A 24,209-nucleotide genomic window follows, 5' to 3' on the forward strand; every position below is an offset into this window, starting at 1 on the left:
TTAGGTTCACATTTTTATATGCATATACTTGGATAGTTGGTCTATCACTTTGCTGTGCTTAGTTGCTCAGTCTTGTCTGACTCTGTGACCCCATGGACTGTAGCCCACCAAGATCCTCTTTCCTTGGGATTCTCTAGGCAAGAATACTGAAGTTGGTTGCCATGCACTTCTTCAGGGGATCTTCCCAGCCCAGGGATCAAACCCAAGTCTCCAACATTGCAGGCTGATTCTTTACCAGCTGAGCCTCCTGGGAAGCCCAAGAATACTGGAGTGAATAGCCTATCCCTTCTCCAGGGGATCTTCCCAACCCAGGAATCAAACCAGGGCCTCCTGATTTGCAGGCAAATTCTTTACCAGTTGAGCCACCAGAGAAGCCCAGTTGGTCTATTAAGTAACTAATTATGATTTGGCTTATAATACAAAACAAGTTTCCCACCTGGTGCCAAATTTTCCTTGGAGAAGATGCTTCTGTAATATACCAGTTTGTGTGATGATAAACTGGATTGGGAGAGGCTATCTAAAACCTATAATAAGAGTTGATTACTCCGAGGTTTGCCAACTTTAGAGATAAATTATTCTATGTAATTTTGCACGTGAAAAATACTGAGGCCAAATGCAACACATTACTTAGTTGCATGCCCGGATTTATTACTGGTTTCCTTTTCCTCTTTGACCTTTCTTTGCTCACAGTCACTGCTTGAGAAATAACTCTACTAGGAAGATATTTTCTCAGTTATCTGCGGTCTTATATCATGAATGCTTTGCTTTTCCAGGACTGCCTGGTGCACAGACATGCAGAACTACACTTCCATGTCAGAGTTCATATTGTTGGGAATTCCTAACACTGGAGGGCTGGAGAAATTGATATTTGTCCTGTTTTTGATGTTCTATCTCTTCACTTTATGGGAAACCTGCTCATCTTCTTCACCATTCTGGTTCCTTCCAACCTCCACACCCCCATGTATTTCTTCCTGGGCAACCTGTCAGTGTTTGTCATATTTTTCCCTTCAGTGAGTTCCCCCAAAATGATACTCTACCTACTGGGGCAAAGCCAGACCATCTCTTACCAGGGCTGCACCTCCCAGCTCTTCTTTTACCACTTTCTGGGTGGTACCAAGTGTTTCCTGTACACTGTGATGGCCTATGACCACTTTGTGGCTATTTGTCACCCTTTGCGATACATGGTTATCATGAACCCAGCGTTTATACCAGCTTGACAGTGGGCTCTTGGCTGGGTGGCTGCCTACATGGAAGTATCCTCACATTTCCTGTCTTTAAGTCACCCTACTGTGACCCCAGTGAGGTGGACAATTTCTTCTGTGACATCCCAGTGGTGCTACCCCTGGCCTGTGCAGACACCTCTCTAGCTCACATGGTAAGCTTCACTAACGTGGATTTTGTGACTGTTACATGCCTTATCCTTATCCTTACTTCCTATGGATGTATTGTCCTTTCCATTTTCAAAATCAGATCCTCCGAAGGCAGGTGCCGAGCTTTTTCAACCTGCAGTGCCCCTCTGATTTCAATCATCTTGTTCTATGGGCCTGTGATGCTCGTCTATCTTTGGCCTGCTTCCAGCCTCTGGCTACACTCTGTTATCCAAGTGTTAAATAATATTGTCGCCCCTTTCCTTAATCCTTTGATTTACATCTTGAGAAACAAGGATGTGAAGCTGGCTCTGAGGAAAGTAGTAACTCAAGTGGTCCATGTTCTGGGTCATAAGGTATGGTGGCAGTTCCTTTCTGAAATTCTTTGAGGAGTTGCTTTAGATACACTACAACAGGATTGCTGCTGAAATAGTGAGCTGGGTGAAGATGCTATGTGACATCTCTTGGGAGTCCTAAGTCATGTGGTTGGGGATTGGTGGACTGAGCCACGATGTACTGCTTCATGGAAGCTTTTCAAATTAACTCAGCCTTTCTCTGTTTTAATTTGCCAAGACAGTGTATCTTTTCTGCTTTACACAGTCTGTTCTTGTTGGAACTGTGTTTTGATTGATTACTGTAAAGAAGCAAGGTTCTGGAGAACACAGACTGGCTTCCTTCCTTCTTTCCCCAAATATATGCTGTACTCTATCTTCTTACAATCTCTTTCTGGCCATTTAATAAAACCAGGTCAACAAGGTATGAAATTTTAAAGTAGAATTGCACAGTTTGGTAAATTTAAGTTTAAACTTGGTTTATAACTTCTATGGCTTTAATCATGTCTTCTCAGCACAAAACAATCCCATTTGAAGCTTTATGTTTTTGGCCATCAGAGAAAATTTGGCATTAAAATTCTACTCATATGTCTCAAGTGAGAAGTTGGCCATTAATCTATTCTTATAAAATGGGAGACTGGATTTCTGTAAATTGGCAGAGGAAAGTCTCTCTGAGCCAGCATTCTCTATTCATTATAGGTTTGGTGCATTTCCTGAAAATCTAATAGATCTGTAATTAGTTATAATTGAACCACTAAGAATATAACTTACTTGTTTTTGAATCTTTCAACATTTAAATTCTAATCTTTAATCAAATGAGTTTCAGGTTGCTTGTCTATTTAGATTTATTCACTCAAACACTTAGAATAAGAGCTAAGACTTAAAATAGTCCAATGTATATGATATACTTTATATGTATTGACTAATTTAACTCACAAAATCCTAAGACATAGATACTTAGACATACATATCCTCCTTTCATAGGTGAAGCAACTAAGGCCAGAGAAGTTTTCACTCCCAGACAGTCTGAATCTAGAACAGAATGGTTACTGGCTTATAAAAAGTACTGAAGAAGAATAAATTCTATATAATTATAGCTATCCTTACATCTTGCTTTCTGAATATTATTTGCTATTCTATTTTTCAGATACAGACAAAAAAGAACACGCATTCCACGACTCCATTTGTAAAAAATATCCCCAAAGGGCTAAAGTAGATTAATGGTTGCCTAGAGCTTGGAGTAGGGATGGAAATGATTGTAAACTGACATTTTTTTCCTTTTAGTATGAGGGAAATATTTTAAAACTAGATTGTGATTATAGCTGCACAATTTTATAAATACATATTCTTTGTAAATATATTCTTATTGAGTTGTACACATAAAATAGGTATTTTATGGCATACGGATATTATATCTCGATAAACTTGTTAAATTACTAAGAAAATCAATGCTAGTCAAAAAGCTTTAAGGTTTTATGATTATCTGACTAATGAATAAGAAAATGAGTAGTAATATATGACTATAACATATTTACTTTTTAAATTAAGACTCAAATCATTTATTCCACTTTGTTAGGAGTGACCAAAAGCTTTAAATGCAGGCAGACTGACATTCAAATCAAAGTCCTGTGATTGACTTTTGGAGTTAACTTTGGCAATTATTTAAACTTTTTGAGCATTATTTTATCTTTAAAAAGAAAATAATATCTACTCATAGGGTTGATGCCAGAATAAAATAAAAGGGCCTTGAGGAGTTTGGTTAAAAAAAAAAAAGGAGATTCACAGTAAAATGTAATGATAATTTCAAAACCATGGAGAAAGAAGACTCTTCTGAATTCATTAGCATAAAAAAAAGACAATGATGATTAGAAAGCTGTAAATCCTTAAACAATTTTAGTGCATTTTGTATTATCCCAAAGTGATTTTAGCTATAACAAATTTTCTATTAGAAAATTTTATTGGCATATAGTTGCTTTACAATGTTGTGTAAGTTTCTGCTTTACAACAAAATGAACCACCTATATATATATGTGTATCCCCTCCCTCTTGAGACTCCGTCCCAATCCCGTCCCACCCCTCCAGGTCATCACAGAGCACTGAGCTGAGCTCCCTGTGCTGTACAGCACTTTCCTACTTGCTATCTGTTTGACACATGGTAGTGTGTATACGTCAGTCCTAATCTCCCAGTTTGTCCTCCCTCTCCTACCGACCCCAACCCATGTCCGCAAGACTGTTCTCTAGACCCGCGTCTCTGTTCCTGCCCTGCAAAGAAGTTCAACAGGACCATTTTTATAGATTTCATATATATGCATTAATAGATGATATTTGTTTTTCTCTTTTTGGCTTGCTTCATTCTGTATGCCAGACTTTAGGGCTTTCCAGGTGGCACTAGTGGTAAAGAACCTGCCTGCCAGTGCAGGAGACATAAGGGACATGGGTTCGATCCCTGGGTCAGGAAGATCCCCTGGAGAAGGAAATGGCACCCCACTCCAGTATAGAAATCCCATGGACAGAAGAACCTGGCAGGCTACAGTCCATGGGGTTGCCAAGAATCAGACATGACCGAAACTACTTAGCCCAGCACAGGTCATCCACAACACTACAAGTGACCCAATTTCATTGTTTTCTGTGGCTCATTACAGTCCATGTATGAATGTACTACCTCTTCCACATGCTTGTTTCATTGAGCAGCCAGTAAAAATAACATGCCCACAGCCCCACCTAATTTTATCTTTTTCTGCTCTGATTCTTTCTCTACACAGCAGTCAGTAGACTGATTTTTAAAATGTTAGGTTGAATCAAGTTACAGTAGTTAAAGCATGCTGAGAGAAACACAAGTAGTGATCTTTAACAAGAATAAAGAAATGAAAAAATAAGCAAATGGATTTTTAGAAAAGGATGTTAATTCAGGAAGATGAAAAACTGATATTGGGGGACTATACAGTTAATTATGAAAAAAAAAAGCAGTATTGTTAATAACAAATGGGATTGGCTGCCTCATTTCTGCAAGTGGTGGTTACTTCGCTAATCCTAGCTGTTTCTTTAAACCCAGTTCTTCCAAGCACAGAATCACTGGGCAATTTAAAATATCTAACTTAAATGATGGCTCCCCAATGATATGCCCAAGAGTTATTGTTTTTTTTTTTTTTTTGGTTATGCAGTGTGTGGGATCCTGGTTCCTGACCAGGGATTGGAGTGTTTTTTTTTTTTTCAAATTTACTTTTGATTGCACTGGGTCTTTGTTGCTGCACATAGGCTTTCTCTAGTTGTAGAGAGTGGGGGCTACTCTGTTGTTTCTCTTTTTGTGGAGCACAGGCTCTAGGTGCATGGGCTTCAGTAGTAGTAACTTGAGGGCTCCAGAGTGCTGGCTTTAGTTGCCCTGTGGCATGTGGAAACTTCCCAGACCAGGAATCGAACCAGTGTCTACTGCATTGACAGGCAGATTCTTATCCACTGTACCATTAGGAAAGTCCAAGAGTTATTGTTAATTAAAAGGATTTGAAAACTGAAAATAAGTAAGTTTTTTACATAATACATTTTTTGTTTAAAAATTAATAAGGTGGAGAGACTGGGGAGAAAGAATGAAGGAGGGGAAAGTCTCTGATTAATTGCTGTCAGTTGTATAGCTGTCCCACATGGGGAGAGAGTGGATCCCAAAGGAACACCCCAAACATCTCTCCTCAGGGAATTGATGCTTCTTTTCTCAGGGACCACAGGCACTGTTGGTCTAGATTTTCAGTTCTGACTGGCTGAATCTGACTAAGAGCTGCATTCATCTTTCCTGGTATCAGAGCCTGGCCTTCTGTTTCACAACATCTAAAGGAAAGAAAGCAGGAGGGTGGATGTGGAGCCTGGATTCTAGCCAAGTAGATTCTTTCCCTTCCATCTGTAAGTTCCTTCTTTCTAGAATGCTCTCTCCTCATCTAATGGGTTAAACACACCATGAGCAGGTGAGAGAAGATGGGAATTGGCTCTATTGGAGTTCGGGCTAAAACTGATTTAGTTGACTCCATGGATTGTCTTAAGATATTCCCTAGTTAATGATGCTGAATCTTAAAAACCTTCATCAGGATGGCATATATTGTCATATTGCAAACATAATTCCTACTGAGAGATTAAATGTTACATTGAAGTAAGATAACTATTTTTATTATTGCTAAGTGCCTGTTGCTTTTTCCTGTATTAAATATTATCATTTCCATCTTGTTTCACTCTTTTTCCACTAGATGGTTCTTAGTTGTCCATTGTTCTAGCTGATGATGGAGAAAGCATTTTTGTGAATCATTTTAATTAACAGGTGATTCCAAAGTGCTGTAGGCACAGGTCAGCTAAAGCCAAGTGGTATGTGGAGTAAAGGAGCATTGAAATCAGAATACTAGTACCTTGAGTGAATTTTCTAATGAGGGTGGGTAGTTGCAGTCATTATATTAGGGGTTTTATATACATTAAAGCATTATTCCTCATAAGAATCATATTATCTAACTATTAACTAGATAGCAAGGAGATTTGGAGACTTTTTCAAACTTGTCCAAAATCACTGAGTGTGCATTTAAACTCAGATAAATCCAAGGGTACGATTTATCCTCTGCCTTCTGCTCTATTCTGCCTCTTGTGTTATCTATTATCCTTCAGAGGACACAGATGAAAAGTGAGGTTGCACATTAATTAGTGAAAACTGGACTGACTCCCATCTAGAAGGTTTTTATGTACAATATATAGATATTATCCCTTTCCCATGGATCTTGTGCAGGTATAATTGTTTGGGGAAAGCCCATCTCAGTGAGACCACTGTCTGACCTTCCAGGTGTGACTAGATGTGAAGATGAGGAATCACACTCCAGTAACCGAGTTCCTCCTCATGGGAATCCCTCACACACAGGGGCTGGAACACGCGCTCTTTGTCTTCTTCCTCGCCTTCTACCTGCTCACTCTTGTGGGGAACCTGCTCATTCTCCTGGCCACCCTCACTTCCTCCAACCTGCACACCCCCATGTATTTCTTCCTGGGCAACCTGTCGGTGTTTGACATCTTTTTCCCTTCCGTGAGTTCCCCCAAAATGATGCTCTACCTACTGGGGCAAAGCCGGACCATCTCTTACCAGGGCTGCGCCTGCCAGCTCTTCTTTTATCACTTCCTGGGCTGCACGGAGTGTTTCCTGTACACTGTGATGGCCTATGACCGCTTTGCTGCCATCTGTCACCCCTTGCGGTACACGGCCATCATGAACCCCAAGGTGTGCGCCATCTTGACTCTGAGCACCTGGATGGGGAGCAGTGTGCATGCGTCTGTCCTCACATTTCTTGTGTTTAAGTTACCTTACTGTGGCCCCAAGGAGGTGGGCAATTTCTTCTGTGACATCTCGGTGGTGCTGCCCCTGGCCTGTGCAGATACCTCTCTAGCTCAAACAGTGAGTTTCACCAACGTAGGTGTTGTGGCACTCCTGTGTTTCCTTCTTGTCCTCACTTCTTATACTCGCATTGTTATCTCTATATTGAGAATCACCTCCTCAGAAGGGAGGCACAGAGCCTTCTCCACCTGCAGTGCTCACCTGACTTCTGTCCTGCTCTTCTATGGACCCGTGGTCCTCATTTATCTCCAGCCTACCTCTAGTACTTGGTTGGAATCTGTGGTTCCATTGTTCAATAATATCATTACCCCTTCCTTAAATCCTTTGATATACAGCTTGAGAAACAAGGATGTGAAGTTGGCTCTGAGAAAAGTACTAGTCCAAGGAGTACATACCTGAGTAGTGTAAACTTTTCTGTCAGTACCTGTTCTTATAAATTTGCCCTGTATTCATCAGGGGCACCTAGTCTCTTACAGTTGGTGTGACTGCTAAGTGCTATTTAGGACAAGTAGGTTGAATAGATTCTTTGTCATTAGCATGTATTATTTATATAAATTTTTATTCAACAAAATTGTTTATAGCACACTACCATGTGTGAGACACTATTTTGTCCACTTTATAAATACCGACATATGTTATTATGGTAATTATCATATAGAGTAGATATTAATATCCCAGTTTGCAGAGGAATATATTAAGGCAGTGGGATATTAAGACACTTCTGCAGTTCACAGAGATAAAAGGTTACTGAGCTAGGATGTTAATGGAAGGGCTTTAACTTTGTGCTATTAATTCTGCCTCTGTGTCATCAGAGATAGCTTAAATGCCGACTTCTTCCAGGAACTTCTTTTCAATTTACACAGAGTATTCTCCAATTTTTCAAAAAAATCTAGTTTATTCACTTTGTTGTATTTATTTCCATCACTTTTTCATCTATATTGTGATGAGTGCTGTATACTTGAGTGTGAGATTAAGAAATTTGGTTACATTTCAGAAGCCAGGTAATATCTACTAATAGGCATTTTCACACATCCTCTACTCTTAGGTCCATGTACCTGTTCTTTATGACTGTGGTTTGGATTCTTGAATAATGATTTCAGATTTTCTGTCATTAAATCAAAGACTGAATTTGAATTCCAGATTCCTGGTTCATCAAAATAATTTTTTTCCTCATGTAGATAAATAGGTTTGAAGAAAACAGGAAAAATGTAAAAACTAAAGTGACTAGAAATTACAAATTAATCCTACCACCCAAATGATAATCACTATCAACATTCTGTTATTTCTCCACTTTCTCTCTCATTAGTGACTAAATTGAAACAAAAGTTTCTGACTTCCTGTTTATAGTTATTTCAATTATATCATCCATATACCTATCTGCATATTTGTACTTATACAATTGTAGTCATATTATGTATATATATTCTTGTTCTAACAGTGTATCAAGCATTTTCAATTGCCACTATATTTAAAGGAGTTTAAACCAGAAATACAATTCACATACCAAATAATTCACACATTTAAACTATACAATTAATGTTTATTTAAGTATATTCTAGAATTTCAACCATCACCATGGTCTATTTTAGAACATTTTTTTATCATCACGAAAAGATACCCTATAGCTTTTAGCTATCATTCTGTGCCGTCTATGGGGTCGCACAGAATTGGACAAGACTGAAGCGACTTAGCAGCAGCAGCAGCTGTTATTATTATCCTTATCATTTTCCTCTCTAATCAACTGATAATCTGCTTTCTGTATCAATAAATTTGCTTGTTCTGGCCACTTTATAGAAATAGAACCACATAAAATGTATATTTTTTGTGGCTCTTTCTTTAATTTAGCGTCATGTTTTCCAGATTCATCCATATTGTAGCAGGTTACTATTTTTTCCCACTTCTTATCTTACGTGGCCTGAACATCCCTAGTTACTTTGTTTCTGAGGTCACTTTATGTTATTAAATCCATATATATTTATAATTGTACTATCTTCATAAAGGGCTGACCCTTTTATCATTATAAAATGTCCCTTTTTATCTCTTGTAATACTTTTTTATCAATTTCTTATTTCATATGAATTTATTACAACTTTTTTTTTCAACTATACTTCAATTTTATTAAAATTCACCCCCCCAAAAAAAAACACAAAAATCTTTGAAGCCAAAACTTAAACAAAAAAAGAAAAAAAAATTCCTTATCTGCTTTTTTTTGGTGGGGGGAGGGAGATACAGAAGAACTTCTTTATTTTATTTTTATTTTTTTACTTTACAATACCGTATTGGTTTTGCCATACATCAACTTTTTCCAAACCACAGAGGAGAACCAATTTTGATAGGGAAAAAGATGGAGCAGGGAAGACAGGGTCAGAGAATAGGACTAGAATCATCATCTAGAAAGTTATAAAACAGTACTGATGCCCAATCTCCACCCTAGACAATCAAATAGTAATAGTTCTAAATGTTCCCAGAAAATTTCATTATTCAACCAGGGTTGAGAAGCACTAGTTTGCATGCTTCCGGCCAGTTTTGCTTCATTGGTGGATGGGGAGAGGGAGTGGATCCTGGGATCCGGACAGGGCTGCAAAAGGGGAGATGCCGTGAGGGTCCCCTGCAGAGGCGTGGGTCGGCAGTGGCTTGCCACTGGGATGGGGGAGGTGGCAGCAGCAGCCCCAGGAGTTGCTTCTTGGCATAAGTCCTCTTGGAATTCTCCTAGTAATACTTTAAAAGTCTATTTTGTCTATTAATTTAGCCATTTCAGCGTTCCTGTGGTTGTTGTTTGTATGACATCTCTGTTTTTTTTTTTTTAAATTTTATTTTATTTTACTTTACAATTCTGTATTGGTTTTGCCATACATCGACATGAATCCACCACGGGTGTACCTCTGTTTTTCTATGCTTTTATTTTCCTTCTATTTGTATCTCTCTCTGTGAGGGAGCATCTTGAATCTCTCTCTGTGTGTGTCTCCTGTAAGATTCCCTAAGTGGCTCAGTGGTAAAGAATCCACCTGCCAATGCAGGATACACAGAATTGATCCCTGATCTGGGATGATCAGACATGTTGCAAAGCCACTGAACCTGAGCCACAACTATTGAGCCTCTGCTCTAGAGCCTGGAAACTGCAACTACTGAGCCATCGTGCCTAGAGCCTATCAACAAGCAAAGTGTACAGGATAAAGAAATTAGCCTCCAGTTAAAATTAAAAAAAAAGAGAGACTTCTCCAGCACCACACACACAAAAAAAAACAAAAACCAAGCAAAACGACCGCAATAGGAAGTGTAGCCCCTGCTCACCTCAAAGAGAGAAAAGGCTGCATGGCAAACAAGACCCGACACAACCAAAAATAATATGTAAGTAAGTAAATAAATAAAGGAATACAGGAAAGATAGTTTAAAAAAGTGCAGCTTGACTGTCTTGGCCTTTTGATTGAATTTTAATCCATTCATGTTTTAATGTTAATATAGATATAATTGTATTTACATGTGATATTTTACTTTTTGTTTTCTATATGTCTTATTCCATGTCTTTTTGTTCCTCTATTTCTCCTTTACATTTATTTATTTTTTATGTCTTTACTTTCTTTTCTTAAAAAAATTAATTCATAATGTAGCATTTTTAATTTCTTTAATGAGTTTTACATTCTATTCCTTGAGTTATTACCTTAGTTGTTGCTCTAGGGCTTACTATCTTATATCCTAACTTATCACAATCAGCTTCAGCTGTATGCTATATTAATTCCAGAGTGATATAGAGACACTACTTCAATACAGCTCTCTTCCTTCCCCTCTCTTTTTGTAATAAAATGGTTAAATTTATATTACATTTATGAATGATACAATTCCCAAAACACACTGTTATAATTATTACTTTGTATAATTTTATGACTTTTAAAGAAATGTGTAAAGCAATTATGTATTTATAGCTTTTGTTATAATGACCTTCCTACTTACTGTTGGCATTCGCCATTTGTTTCTATGGTTTTGAACTATCATGTCATTTTCTTAGCCCAATACAGATTTGCTCCCATCTACCTCTTTTTTGCTATTATTGGCAAGTGTATTACATTTATATATATATTGCATGCCCCATAATAGTTTATGTACATATTGTTTTATATAGTTGGTTTTAAAATAAGTTCATGGAAATTAGAAAATATGCATTTATAGAATGTTTTGATAACAGGTTTACCTTTACGAGTGCTGTTTGTTTTTCATTTGGATTTGGATTACCATGAAGTGTTACATGTTTTTAGCCTGAAGAACTTCATTTAGTGTTTCTTGTAAGTTGCATCTGCTGTAAACAAATTCTTTCCACTTTAATTTTTCATAGAATATGTTTATTTCATATTTATTTTGATGATACCTTTAATGTAGGTAGTTTAGTGGTTGGCTTTTTTCCCCCTTTGAGTATTTAAATACTTATTCTGATGTCTTCTGATCTCCACTGTTTCACATGCAAAGTCACTCATAGTTCTTACTGAGGTTCCCTTGTAAGGGATGATGAGTTATTTCTCTGTTAATGTTTTCCACATTTTTTCCTTCTGTTTGGGTTTTGGTATTTTTATTATTATGTGTTTGTTTATGCCTATCCTACAAGGCTTTTATTGAGCTCTCTTCAGAGGTCATGATACACAGAGATTGTTCAGTAAATAACCAGTAAAATATACAAAACATCGGTCATGTTTATATATTGACTTTCTTATTATCTCCATTAATTCTGTGCCACAACACATTGTACCCCTCTGTACATGGTGGCACTGAGATACAGCAATAAGTATCTTGCCCCTTATTACACATGTAGTTAGGGTAAATACAACTCTAGTCTCAAGCCTTCTTAACTCCTACTATCACTGTTTCCTACTGTATCATACTGACAACATCCCAGATTACCCTCTAGAGTGAAAGGGTTGGGAAAGCCATATTGTCCAGTGTTGTTTGAAGAAAAGAAGTCCTGATTACTGGGTTCAGTTACCATGCATATGTGGTTTTCCCACCAAGTTACATTTTCCAACTTGGCCTCCCAAAATACTCAAGTTGTTCATCGTTTCTCACTTTTCTCCAGAATCCAGAAAGAAGGAAAGTATTTACAGGAGGCCCCATGGACACATGAGCCCTTATTTTCTATGACATTTTACTGATGTGTAGGTTTGTGTTCCATTTTTACTCCCCAAAGTATCTGTATCATTTGAAACCATTAAAAGGAAACAAAAAGTGAAAATCCCAAATAAAATAAATTGCTGCCCTTACAAAAAGCATGAGACAAAAAGGACAAAATGAAGTCCATTTGCACTGCAGACAATGGTTTGATGTGCAATGTGAGGATTCCATGGCCCCTCCTAACATGACAGATAAAATCTAAGATCATACAGAATCTTATTCCTATGCTTTGGGAGTGTGTCCTAGACTATATGATGGATTCAAACAATTCTAGCATTAGTTTGCCATCCTATTAATGCTGGATACTGATGGAAGAACCCTCATGTTATGATATCTTGTAAAACCTGGCTAATGATTATGACAAATAGTTATCAGACTAATATTTAAGCTTGTTCAGTAGATTTCTATTCTATGCAAAGGAAAGTTCCATCATGTTTATCTTATTCACTGTTGTATTGGATATGCCCCAGTACCTATTGAGCACTGTGTGTGGGTTTATTAAGAGAATGAATGAGTACCACTTATTCTTTTAAATTATCATGTAATAGCATATGTATTTCAGAGATGGCAATGGCAACCTACTCCAGTACTCTTGCCTGGAAAATCCCATGGACGGAGGAGTCTGGTGGGTTGCAGTCCATGGGGTCTTGAAGAGTCAGACATGACTGAATGACTTCACTTTCACTTTTCACCTTCATGCATTGGAGAAGGAAATGGCAACCCACTCCAGTGTTCTTGCCTGGAGAATCCCAGGGACAGGGGAGCCTGGTGGGCTGCCATCTATGGGGTTGCACAGAGTTGGACACGACTGAAGTGACTTAGCAACAGCATATGTATTTAGATGAAACAGAAACATGAGTGAAACATGGGATACAAAACAACAACATACATTAATTTAAATATATATTCTCATTAAAGTTGAAGATATATGCAAGCCAAATCTGAATGAACTCCAACCACTTTTCTAAGCTCCTTTTAAATCAGTGTTGTAATGATTAGGATTGCACACACACACACACAAAAAAAAATTAAGCACTTTAAATCTTTCCTAAATGTAAAACTTTAGTTTTACATAAAACTAAAATTTACACACAACATAAAATTTTATTTAAAACACATGCACACAAGCACACGCCAGTTTATAAAATCTACTGTATCATCAGCAACAGCAACAAAACAAATAATATAATTAAAGGAGGGGTACAGAACTTAAATATATACTCAAAACTATGTTTTTTCCAGTAGCCATATACAGATGTGAGAATTGGATCATAAAGAAGGCTGAGAGCTGAAGAATTGATGCTTTCGAACTGTGGTGCTAGAGAAGACTCTTGAGAGTCCCTTGGTCTGCAAAGAGATGAAACCAATCAATCCTAAAGGAAATCAACCCTGAATATTAATTGGAAAGACTGATGCTGAAGCTGAAGTTCCAGTACTTTGGTCACCTGATGTGAAGAGTTGACTCATTGAAAAAGACCCTGATGTTTAGAAAGATTGAAGGCAAAAGGAGAAGGGACGGTAGAGGATGAGCTGGTTAGATAGCATCACCAACTCATAAGACATGAATTTTAGTAAACTCCGGGAGACAGTAAAGCACAGGGAAGCCTGGCCTGCTATAGTCTATGGGGGGTCACAAAATGTTGGACATGACTTAGCAGCTCAACAACAACAGCCATAACAATGGATTATATCTCTTCCTAATATTTGTGTTTTGATGAATCATAGGGATAGTAATTGTGAGATGCACAAACCCCTTGAAGATTTCTTGGAATTGCTTACATACAAAGTAAAATATTCAATTTATAGTAAGGGAAATTGAGAAAAGAGAAAGATTGGGGCACATTACTAATTATAAATCATTTCAGTGCTGGGCTGATTTTCACTAATTCAGTAAATGTTTTTCATAGTATAGAAATTTAGATTACAAGCTGAAACAAAATAATTAAAACTATGGATATATGTGTGTATATATGTATATATGTTCAGAATTCATACACTCAACTGTTTAACATGTGACACAATCCAAAATAACACAGTTTTGCGTGGATAATAATGATGGTGATTTTGAGATATTAAAAAATTTCTGAAAGTGTTAGTCGCTCAGTTGTGTCCAACTCTTTGTGACCCCATGAACTGTAGGGGTCTGTGAGTACTAGGATATAGCTAGAATCATCACCTATGGTTCAGGAAATCAAAATATTCATATGCTACAATATGCTTCATCAAAATGTAGGAACAAAATACTGACTGTTGCACCAGCAGAGATCAGTCTCAAAAACTCTGTGTTCAGTGAAAGAAGCAGACAAAAAAGGAATCTACATTTTGTGACTCCACTAGTAAAAGGGAAAATTCATAGAGATGGAAAGTAAATTGATTGCTTAGTGCTTGGGGTAGGAATGAAAATGACTGAAAATGAGGGAATATATATGTTATGTATATTGTATATATACTTATTTACATATACATATATATACATACATATTATATGCACATATATACACATAGTATATATATATTATGGGGGAAATGTTCTCAAATTAGATTGTGGTAATAGTTGTACAACTATCAATACATATTCTTTGTAAACATATTCTATTGAGTTGTACACTTAAAGTGGGTACTTTATGGCATTGTATCTCAATAAAGCTGTTTAAAATATTAAAGAAATCATTGCTTGTCAAAAAATTTTAAGTTTTATGATGACATGATTAACCATCTTAATTATGAAAACAAAGCTAGCAAATAAAATGAGTAGAAATATGACTACATTTATTTTTAAAATTAAGCCTAAAATTATTTATTCCATTTTGTTAGAAGTGATCATAAGTTTTATTTATTCTTTTTTACTGGTAATTATTGTAATATGTTTTACTTAATATGTTCAGAAGACTGCCTCCCCATTTACCAAGTCTTTGGGGAAAATGAGTTAGCTGTATCCTTTTGATCAGTATATTCTTTTTTTTATATATAATTTATTTTTTTTACTTTGCAATTCTGTATTGGTTTTGGCATACACTGACATGAATCCACCACGGGTGTACACGTGTTCCCAAACATGAACCCCCCTCGCACCCCCCTCCCCACAACATCTCTCTGGGTCATCCCCGCGTACCAGCCCCAAGCGTGCCATATCCTGCATCGGACATAGACTGGCAATTTGATTCTTACATGATATTATACATGTTTCAATGTCATTCTCCCAAATCATCTCACCCTCTCCCTCTCCCACTGAGTCCAAAAGTCCGCTATACACATCTGTGTCTTTTTTGCTGTCCTGCATACAGGGTCATCATTGCCATCTTTCTAAATTCCATATATATGTGTTAGTATGCTGTATTGGTATTTTTCTTTCTGGCTTACTTCACTCTGTATAATCGGCTCCAGTTTCATCCATCTCATCAGAACTGATTCAAATGTATTCTTTTTAATGGCTGAGTAATACTCCATTGTGTATATGTACCACCGCTTTCTTATCCATTCATCTGCTGATGGACATCTAGGTTGTTTCCATGTCCTGGCTATTATAAACGGTGCTGCGATGAACATTGGGGTACATGTGTCTCTTTCAATTCTGGTTTCCTTGGTGTGTATGCCCAGCAGTGGGATTGCTGGGTCATAAGGCAGTTCTATTTGCAATTTTTTAAGGAATCTCCACACTGTTCTCCATAGTGGCTGTACTAGTTTGCATTCCCACCAACAGTGTAGGAGGGTTCCCTTTTCTCCACACTGTTCTCCATAGTGGCTGTACTAGTTTGCATTGCCACCAACAGTGTAGGAGGGTTCCCTTCTCTCCACACCCTCTCCAGCATTTGTTGCTTGCAGATTTTTGGATCGCAGACATTCTGACTGGTGTGAAGTGGTACCTCATTGTGGTTTTGATTTGCATTTCTCTAATAATGAGTGATGTTGAGCATCTTTTCATGTGTTTGTTAGCCATCCGTGTGTCTTCTTTGGAGAAATGTGTATTTAGTTCTTTGGCCCATTTTTTGATTGGGTCATTTATTTTTCTGGAATTGAGCTGCAGGAGTTGCTTGTATATTTTTGAGATTAGTTGTTTGTCAGTTGCTTCATTTGCTATTATTTTCTCCCATTCGGAAGGCTGTCTTTTCACTTTGCTTATATTTTCCTTTGTTGTGCAGAAGCTTTTAATTTTAATTAGGTCCCATTTGTTTATTTTTGCTTTTATTTCCAGAATTCTGGGAGGTGGATCATAGAGGACCTGCTGTGATTTATGTCGGAGAGTGTTTTGCCTATGTTCTCCTCTAGGAGTTTTATAGTTTCTGGTCGTACATTTAGATCTTTAATCCATTTTGAGTTTATCTTTGTGTGCGGTGTTAGAAAGTGATCTAGTTTCATTCTTTTACAAGTGTTTGACCAGTTTTCCCAGCACCACTTGTTAAAGAGATTGTCTTTACTCCATTGTATATTCTTGCCTCCTTTGTCAAAGATAAGGTATCCATATGTGTGTAAAAAGCCACGAATAGCCAAAGCAATCTTGAGAAAGAAGAATGGAACTGGAGGAATCAACTTACCTGACTTCAGGCTCTACTACAAAGCCACAGTCATCAAGACAGTATGGTATTGGCACAAAGACAGAAATATAGATCAATGGAAAAAAATAGAAAGCCCAGAGATAAATCCACACACATATGGATCATAAGTTTTAAATGCAGACAGATTGACATTCAAATTAAGTTCTGTGATTGGCTTTTGGAGTACACTTTGGTAATTATTTAAACTTTTCCAGCCTTATATTTATCTTCAAAAAGAAGATAACATCTACTCATAAGGTTGGTGCAAGGATGAAATAAAGGAGCCTTGAAGAGTTTGGTTAAATAAAATAGGAGCGTGCTGTGATTCATGGGGTCACAAAGAGTCGGACACGACTGAGCGACTGAATTGAACTGAACTGATTCTCAGTAAGAAGTAATTATGATTTCAGAACCATATAAACAGAAAACTTCTGAATTCCTTAGCATAGAAAAAAAGACAGTGATTATTAGGATGTTGTGAATATGTAAAACCATTGTTATTTTGTGTGATCTCAAAGCAATTTTAGCTACAACATTTTAAATACATCCACATGCTTGTTTCATTGAACGGCCAGTAAAAATAACATGATCACAGCCCTACCTAATTCTACCTTTGGTTTTCTGATCCTTTCTCTACACAGTACTTAGCAGATTAATTCTTAAAACATAAATTGGACCAAATTAGAGTAGAAAAGCATGCTAGATAAAGACTAGTAGTGATCTTAAATGAAAATGAAGAAGAGTTTTTAGAAAAGGATAAGATATTAATTGAGGCAGTTGAGAAAGTTATATTGGGAAACTATACAACTAATTATAGAAAAAGAAGTTTTGTCAACACCAGATGGGATTATTGCCTCCTTTCTAAGTGGTTACTTTCCTAATCTCCAGCTTTTTATTTAAACTCAGTTATTTCAACACAGTATCACTAGGCAATTTCAAATATTTGAACTTAATGGATGGCTCTCTACTAAAGGAAAAAATGTCCAAGAGTTACTGTTAATCAAAAGGATTTGAAAATAAGCAAATGCTTTTGCATAATTACATTTTAGTCTAAGAATTAATGAGATAGAGTGAAGTAAAGAATGGGAGGGGAGAAAGAGGAAGGAGGGGAAAGTCATCCAGTCTAATTGCTTCCTCTGTTCTACAGATATCTCCTTTGGGGAGACAGTCCCAAAGGAAAACCCCAAAATGCCTATTCACTCTTTAGGGAATGAATACCACTCCTCTCACAAAGAGGTGTGTTCAGCTTCTCTGGTTTCAGAGCCTGGCCCTTCTGTTTCATGACATCTAAAAGGAAAGGAAACCAGGAGGGTGGATGTGGAGCCTGGATTCTAGCCCAAGCCCACTCTTTCCCTTCCATCTGTAGGTGCCTTCTTTCCAGAACGCTCTCTCCTCATCTAATGGGTTATACAAGCAGGTGAGAGAAGATGGGAATTGGCTCTATTGGAGTTCGGGCTAAAACTGACTTAGTTGACTCCATGGATTTTCTTATGATATTCCCTAATTAATGATGCTGAGTCTTAAAAACCTTAATTATATCCATACATAGTGTCATATTGCAGATGTAAATTCTATTGAAAGACAGAATTTTATGTTGAAAGGAGATAGTTGTTTTTAATATTGCTAATTGCTTGATGCTTTTGCCTGCATTAAGTATTATCATTTCCACCCTGTTCTCCTGTATTACCACTAGATGGTTTTCAGTTTTCTGCTGTTCCAGTTATGATGGTGAGAGCATTTTTGAGAATCATTCACATCAGTTAGTTCAGGACAGTTCAGCCACGCAGTCGTGTCCAATGCTTTGAGATCCCATGGATGACAGCCCACCAGGCTCCTCTGTCCATAGAATTCTCTGGGCAAGAATACTGGAGTGGGTTGTCATTCTCTGCTCCATTTTTATGCATAGTATATAGATGTTATCCCTTTTCCATGGATCCTGTGCAGGTATTAGTGTTTTGGGAAAAGCCCATCTCAGTGAGACCACTGTCTGACCTTCCAGGTGTGACTAGATGTGAAGATGAGGAATCACACTCCAGTAACCGAGTTCCTCCTCATGGGAATCCCTCACACACAGGGGCTGGAACACGTGCTCTTTGTCTTCTTCCTCGCCTTCTACCTGCTCACACTTGTGGGGAACCTGCTCATTCTCCTGGCCACCCTCACTTCCTCCAACCTGCACACCCCCATGTATTTCTTCCTGGGCAACCTGTCGGTGTTTGACATCTTTTTCCCTTCCGTGAGTTCCCCCAAAACGATGCTCTACCTACTGGGGCAAAGCCGGACCATCTCTTACCAGGGCTGCGCCTGCCAGCTCTTCTTTTATCACTTCCTGGGCTGCACGGAGTGTTTCCTGTACACTGTGATGGCCTATGACCGCTTTGCTGCCATCTGTCACCCCTTGCGGTACACGGCCATCATGAACCCCAGGGTGTGCGCCATCTTGACTCTGAGCACCTGGATGGGGAGCAGTGTGCATGCGTCTGTCCTCACATTTCTTGTGTTTAAGTTACCTTACTGTGGCCCCAAGGAGGTCCGCAATTTCTTCTGTGACATCCCGGTGGTGCTGCCCCTGGCCTGTGCAGACACCTCTCTAGCTCAGAGGGTGAGTGTCACCAACGTAGGTGTTGTGGCACTCCTGTGTTTCCTTCTTGTCCTCACTTCTTATACTCGCATCGTTATCTCTATATTGAGAATCAGCTCCTCTGAAGGGAGGCACAGAGCCTTCTCCACCTGCAGTGCCCACCTGACTTCTGTTCTGCTCTTCTATGGACCCGTGGTCCTCATTTATCTCCGGCCTGCCTCCAGCCCATGGTTGGATTCTGTGGTTCAGGTATTAAATAATATTGTTACCCCTTCCTTAAATCCTTTGATATACAGCTTGAGAAACAAGGATGTGAAGTTGGCTCTGAGAAAAGCACTAATCCATGGAGTACCTACCTGAGGAGTGTAAGCTTTTCTGTCATTATCTGTCCTTACAATTTTGCCTTATATTTATCTGGGGCACCTAGTCTCTTACAGTTGGTGTGACTGCTAAGTGTGATGTGGGACAAGTAGGTTGAATTAATTCTTTATGATCAGTTTAAAAATTTATAAAAAATTTTTTTCAACAATATCTTTTACAGCACTTACCATGTGCTAGGCAGTATTCTATGCACTTTACAAGTACTGACACATGTTTTTATTATCACATGGAGTAGATATTATTTTTCCGATTTACAGAGGAGAATATTAAAGCACCAAGAGGTTAGGACAGTTTTGCAGTGTCTCAGAGATAGAAAGTCGCTGAGCTAGGATGTGAATGCAAGGTTTTTAACTTTTTGCTAATGCTTCCACTGTATTGTCAGAATTATAACATAAATGCTTACTTCTTTTAGGGACTTCTTTTAAATTTACATTGAGTATTCTCCAATTTTCCAAAGAAAAATCTGTAGTCTATTAAATTTGTTCCATTAATTTTATCACTTTTTAATATATATTTTAATAAATGTTATGTATTTCATCTTGATATAAAGAATTTCTGTTACATTCCAGAAGCCAGGTGATATCCATATATCTACTAACATGTATTTTAATAGATCATCAATCTTAGTTAAGTATATCTGTTCTTTACTACAGTGATTTGAATTCTATAATAATGACTGCAGATTTTCTTTCATTAAATTAAGACTGAGTTTGAATTGCAGAATTCCTGAACCTTCAAATATAATTATCTTTTTCCCCTTATATAAGTAAATAGATTTGAAGAAAACAGGAAGACTGTGAAAATTAAAGTGACCTGAAATTATGCATTAATGCTACCACTGAAATATAATCACCATTAACATTCTGGCATTTGCTCTATCTCTCTCATTGGTGACTAAATTTGAACTAAATTTCCTGACTTCCTGTTTATAATTATTTGTTTTATATCTCTATTATTATATACCTATCTGCTGCTGCTGCTGCTACTGCTAAGTCACTTCAGTCGTGTCCGACTCTGTGCGACCCCATAGACGGCAGCCCACCAGGCTCCCCCATCCCTGGGATTCTCCAGGCAAGAACACTGGAGTGGGTTGCCGTTTCCTTCTCCAATATCTACATATGTGTATTTATGCAGTTGTAGTCACATATGTGGGGCTTCCCTGGTGGCTCAGTGGTAAAGAATCTGCCTGCAATGCAGTAGACCCGGGTTCTATCCCTGAGTTGGGAAGATCCTCTGGAGGAGGGCGTGGCAACCCATTCTAGTACTCTTGTATAGAGAATCCCACAGATGGAGGAGCCTGGCAGGCTGCAGTCCTTAGGGTCACACAGAGTCGGACACGACTGAAGTGACTAAGCAACAGCAGCTGCAGTCATGTCTATAAATAAGTGTATAAACTGTGCTCAGTTGCAGAGTCATGTCAGACTCTTTTCAACCCCATGGACTGTAGCCCACCAGGCTCCTCAGTCCATGGGATTTTTCAGGCAAGAAGACTGGAGTGGATTGCCATTTTCTACTGCAGTGAGTCTCTTGTGTCTCCTGCATTGACAGGCGGATTCTTTAACACTGAGCCACCAATCTTGTTTTAATAGTGTATCAAGCATTTTCAGTTGCCACAGTTTTTAACCAGTTTTATTGAGATATAATTTACATACCAAATAATTCACCCATTTAAAATGCATGAGTCAGTGTTTTTTTAGTATATTCACAGATATGTGCAACCATCCCCATGGTGTGTTTTAGGACATTTTTATCATCTCAAAAAGCTATCTTATACCATTTAGCTATCATTCTCTTATTACCCCTGTCACCTTTGACTGTAAGCTATCATTAATCTGCTTTCTGTATCTATAGATTTCCCTGTTCTGGACATTTTAATCAAGAGAATCACATAAAATGTGTGTTTGTGTGTGTGTGTGGCTGTCTTAGCATAATGCTTTCAAGGTTCATCCATGGAGTCGCAGGTTATTTACGTCCCTCTGCACCTCCCCCACTTCATATGTGATATGACTGTCTCTAGTTCTCTTGATTTCTGAGGCAACTATATGTTATTACATGCATATGCATTTACAATTGTTCTGTCTTTATACCAGATTAACCCTTTTATTATTATAAAATATTCCTTTTTTATCTCTAGTAACATGTTCTGTTTTAAAGTCTATTTTGTCTACGAATCTAACCACTTCAACTCCCCTGTTGTTTCTATTTGCATGACATCTTTTTCTACACTCTTATTTTCCTTCTGTTTGTATCTTTTTATTTTTTTAAATTTAAATGTATTTATTTTAATTGGAGGCTAATTACTTTAAAAATATTTATTTTTAATTAATTTATTTGGCTGCCCTGGTTCTTAGTTGCAGCATGTGAGATCTAGTTCCCTGACCACAGATATGAAACCAGACCCCCTACATTGAGAGCTCAGAGTCTTAGCCACTGGACCACTTGGGAAGTCTCTTGTTTTTGTCTTTGAATCTAAAATGTGTCTCCTATAGACAGAATGCATTTGGATCATTTTTATGGTCCAGTTCAATGATTTCTGCCTTAATCCATTCACATTTTAAAGTTAATATAGATATAATTGGATTTACTGTGATATGTAAATATCGCATATATACTTTTTGCTTTCTATATGTGTCATTCCATGTCTTTTATTGTTCTTTTATTTCTCCTTTAAAAATTAATTTAATTAATATTTCTTAGCACTTTTAATTTCTTTAATGAGTTTTTCACTATATTGTTTGAATTATTACCTTAATAGTTGCTCTAGGGCTTACCATGTTATGTCGTCAGCTCAGTTCAGTTCAGTCACTCAGTCGTGTCCGACTCTTTGCAACCCCATGAATCACAGCACGCCAGGCCTCCCTGTCCATCACCATCTCCCAGAGTTCACTCAGACTCACGTCCATCGAGTCAGTGATGCCATCCAGCCATCTCATCCTGGGTCGTCCCCTTCTCCTCTTGCCCCCAATCTCTCCCAGCATCAGAGTCTTTTCCAATGAGTCAACTCTTTGCATGAGGTGGCCAAAGACTGCAGTTTCAGCTTTAGCATCATTCCTTTCCCAGGGTTGATCTCCTTCAGAATGGACTGGTTGGATCTCCTTGCAGTCCAAAGGAGCCTCAAGAGTCTTCTCCAACACCACAGTTCAAAAGCATCAATTCTCTGGCTCTCAGCCTTCTTCACAGTCCAACTCTCACATCCATACATGACCACAGGAAAAACCATAGCCTTGACTAGACGGACCTTAGTCGGCAAAGTAATGTCTCTGCTTTTGAATATACTATCTAGGTTGGTCATCACTTTTCTTCCAAGGAGTAAGCGTCTTTTAATTTCATGGCTGCAGTCACCATCTGCAGAGATTTTGGAGCCCCCCAAAATAAAGTCTGACACTGTTTCTACAGTTTCCCCATCTATTTGCCATGAAGTGATGGGACCAGATGCCATGATCTTCTTTTCTGAATGTTGAGCTTTAAGCCAACTTTTTCACTCTCCTTTTTCACTTTCATCAAGAGGCTTTTTAGCTCCTCTTCACTTTCTGCCATAAGGGTGGTGTCATCTGCATATCTGAGGTTATTGATATTTCTCCTGGCAATCTTGATTCCAGCTTGTGTTTCTTCCAGTCCAGCATTTCTCATGATGTACTCTGCATAGAAGTTAAATAAGCAGAGTGACAATATACAGCCTCGATGTACTCCTTTTCCTCTTTGGAACCAGTCTGTTGTTCCATGTCCAGTTCTAACTGTTGCTTCCTGACCTGCATACATATTTCTCAAGAGGCAGGTCAGGTGGTCTGGTATTCCCATCTCTTTCAGAAGTTTCCACAGTTTATTGTGATCCACACAGTCAAAGGCTTTGGCATAGTCAATAAAGCAGAAATAGATGTTTTTTTCTGGAACTCTCTTGCTTTTTTGATGATCCAGCGGATGTTGGCAATTTGATCTCTGGTTCCTCTGTCTTTTCTAAAACCAGCTTGAACATCAGGCAGTTCACGGTTCACGTATTGCTGAAGTCTGGCTTGGAGAATTTTGAGCATTACTTTACTAGCATGTGAGATGAGAGCAATTGTGCGGTAGTTTGAGCATTCTTTGGCATTGCTTTTGTTTTGGATTGGAATGAAAACTGACCTTTTCCAGTCTTGTGGCCACGGCTGAGTTTTCCAAATTTGCTGGCATATTGAGTGCAGCACTTTCACAGCATCATCTGTCAGGATTTGAAATAGCTCAACTGGACTTCCATCACCTCCACTAGCTTTGTTTGTAGTGATGCTTTCTAAGGCCCACTTGACTTCACATTCCAAGATGTCTGGCTCTAGATTAGTGATCACATCATCATGATTATCTGGGTTGTGAAGATCTTTTTTGTACAGTTCTTCTGTGTATTCTTGCCACCTCTTCTTAATATCTTCTGCTTCTATTAGGTCCAGACCATTTCTGTCCTTTATCGAGCCCATCTTTGCATGAAATGTTCCCTTGGTATCCCTAATTTTCTTGAAGAGATCTCTAGTCTTTCCCATTCTGTTC

General features: G+C 38.1%; 2 protein-coding genes and 1 pseudogene across 2 annotated transcripts; all 3 read left to right on the top strand.

Moving 5' to 3' along the window:
• The first annotated feature begins 792 nt into the window (after window positions 1–792).
• LOC120874876 lies at window positions 793–1,756 on the top strand (annotated as a pseudogene).
• A 4,765-nt stretch (window positions 1,757–6,521) lies between these two features.
• On the top strand, window positions 6,522–7,445 carry LOC120874381 (putative olfactory receptor 10D4). The gene has a single exon (XM_040255753.1). The coding sequence runs from the start codon at window positions 6,522–6,524 to the stop codon at window positions 7,443–7,445; it is 924 nt and encodes a 307-aa protein (XP_040111687.1).
• An 11,304-nt stretch (window positions 7,446–18,749) lies between these two features.
• On the top strand, window positions 18,750–19,673 carry LOC120874380 (putative olfactory receptor 10D3). Its single transcript, XM_040255752.1, has one exon. It carries the CDS (start codon window positions 18,750–18,752, stop codon window positions 19,671–19,673), a length of 924 nt encoding a protein of 307 aa, XP_040111686.1.
• Window positions 19,674–24,209: the final 4,536 nt, after the last annotated feature.

This window comes from Oryx dammah, unplaced genomic scaffold, assembly GCF_014754425.2.
Source record: "Oryx dammah isolate SB20612 unplaced genomic scaffold, SCBI_Odam_1.1 HiC_scaffold_15, whole genome shotgun sequence".
Taxonomy (NCBI): domain Eukaryota; kingdom Metazoa; phylum Chordata; class Mammalia; order Artiodactyla; family Bovidae; genus Oryx; species Oryx dammah.

Bases quoted from the DNA above. Each gene is read 5' to 3' on its own strand.
- LOC120874381 (XM_040255753.1), top strand. From the start codon at position 6,522: ATGAGGAATCACACTCCAGTAACCGAGTTCCTCCTCATGGGAATCCCT.
- LOC120874380 (XM_040255752.1), top strand. From the start codon at position 18,750: ATGAGGAATCACACTCCAGTAACCGAGTTCCTCCTCATGGGAATCCCT.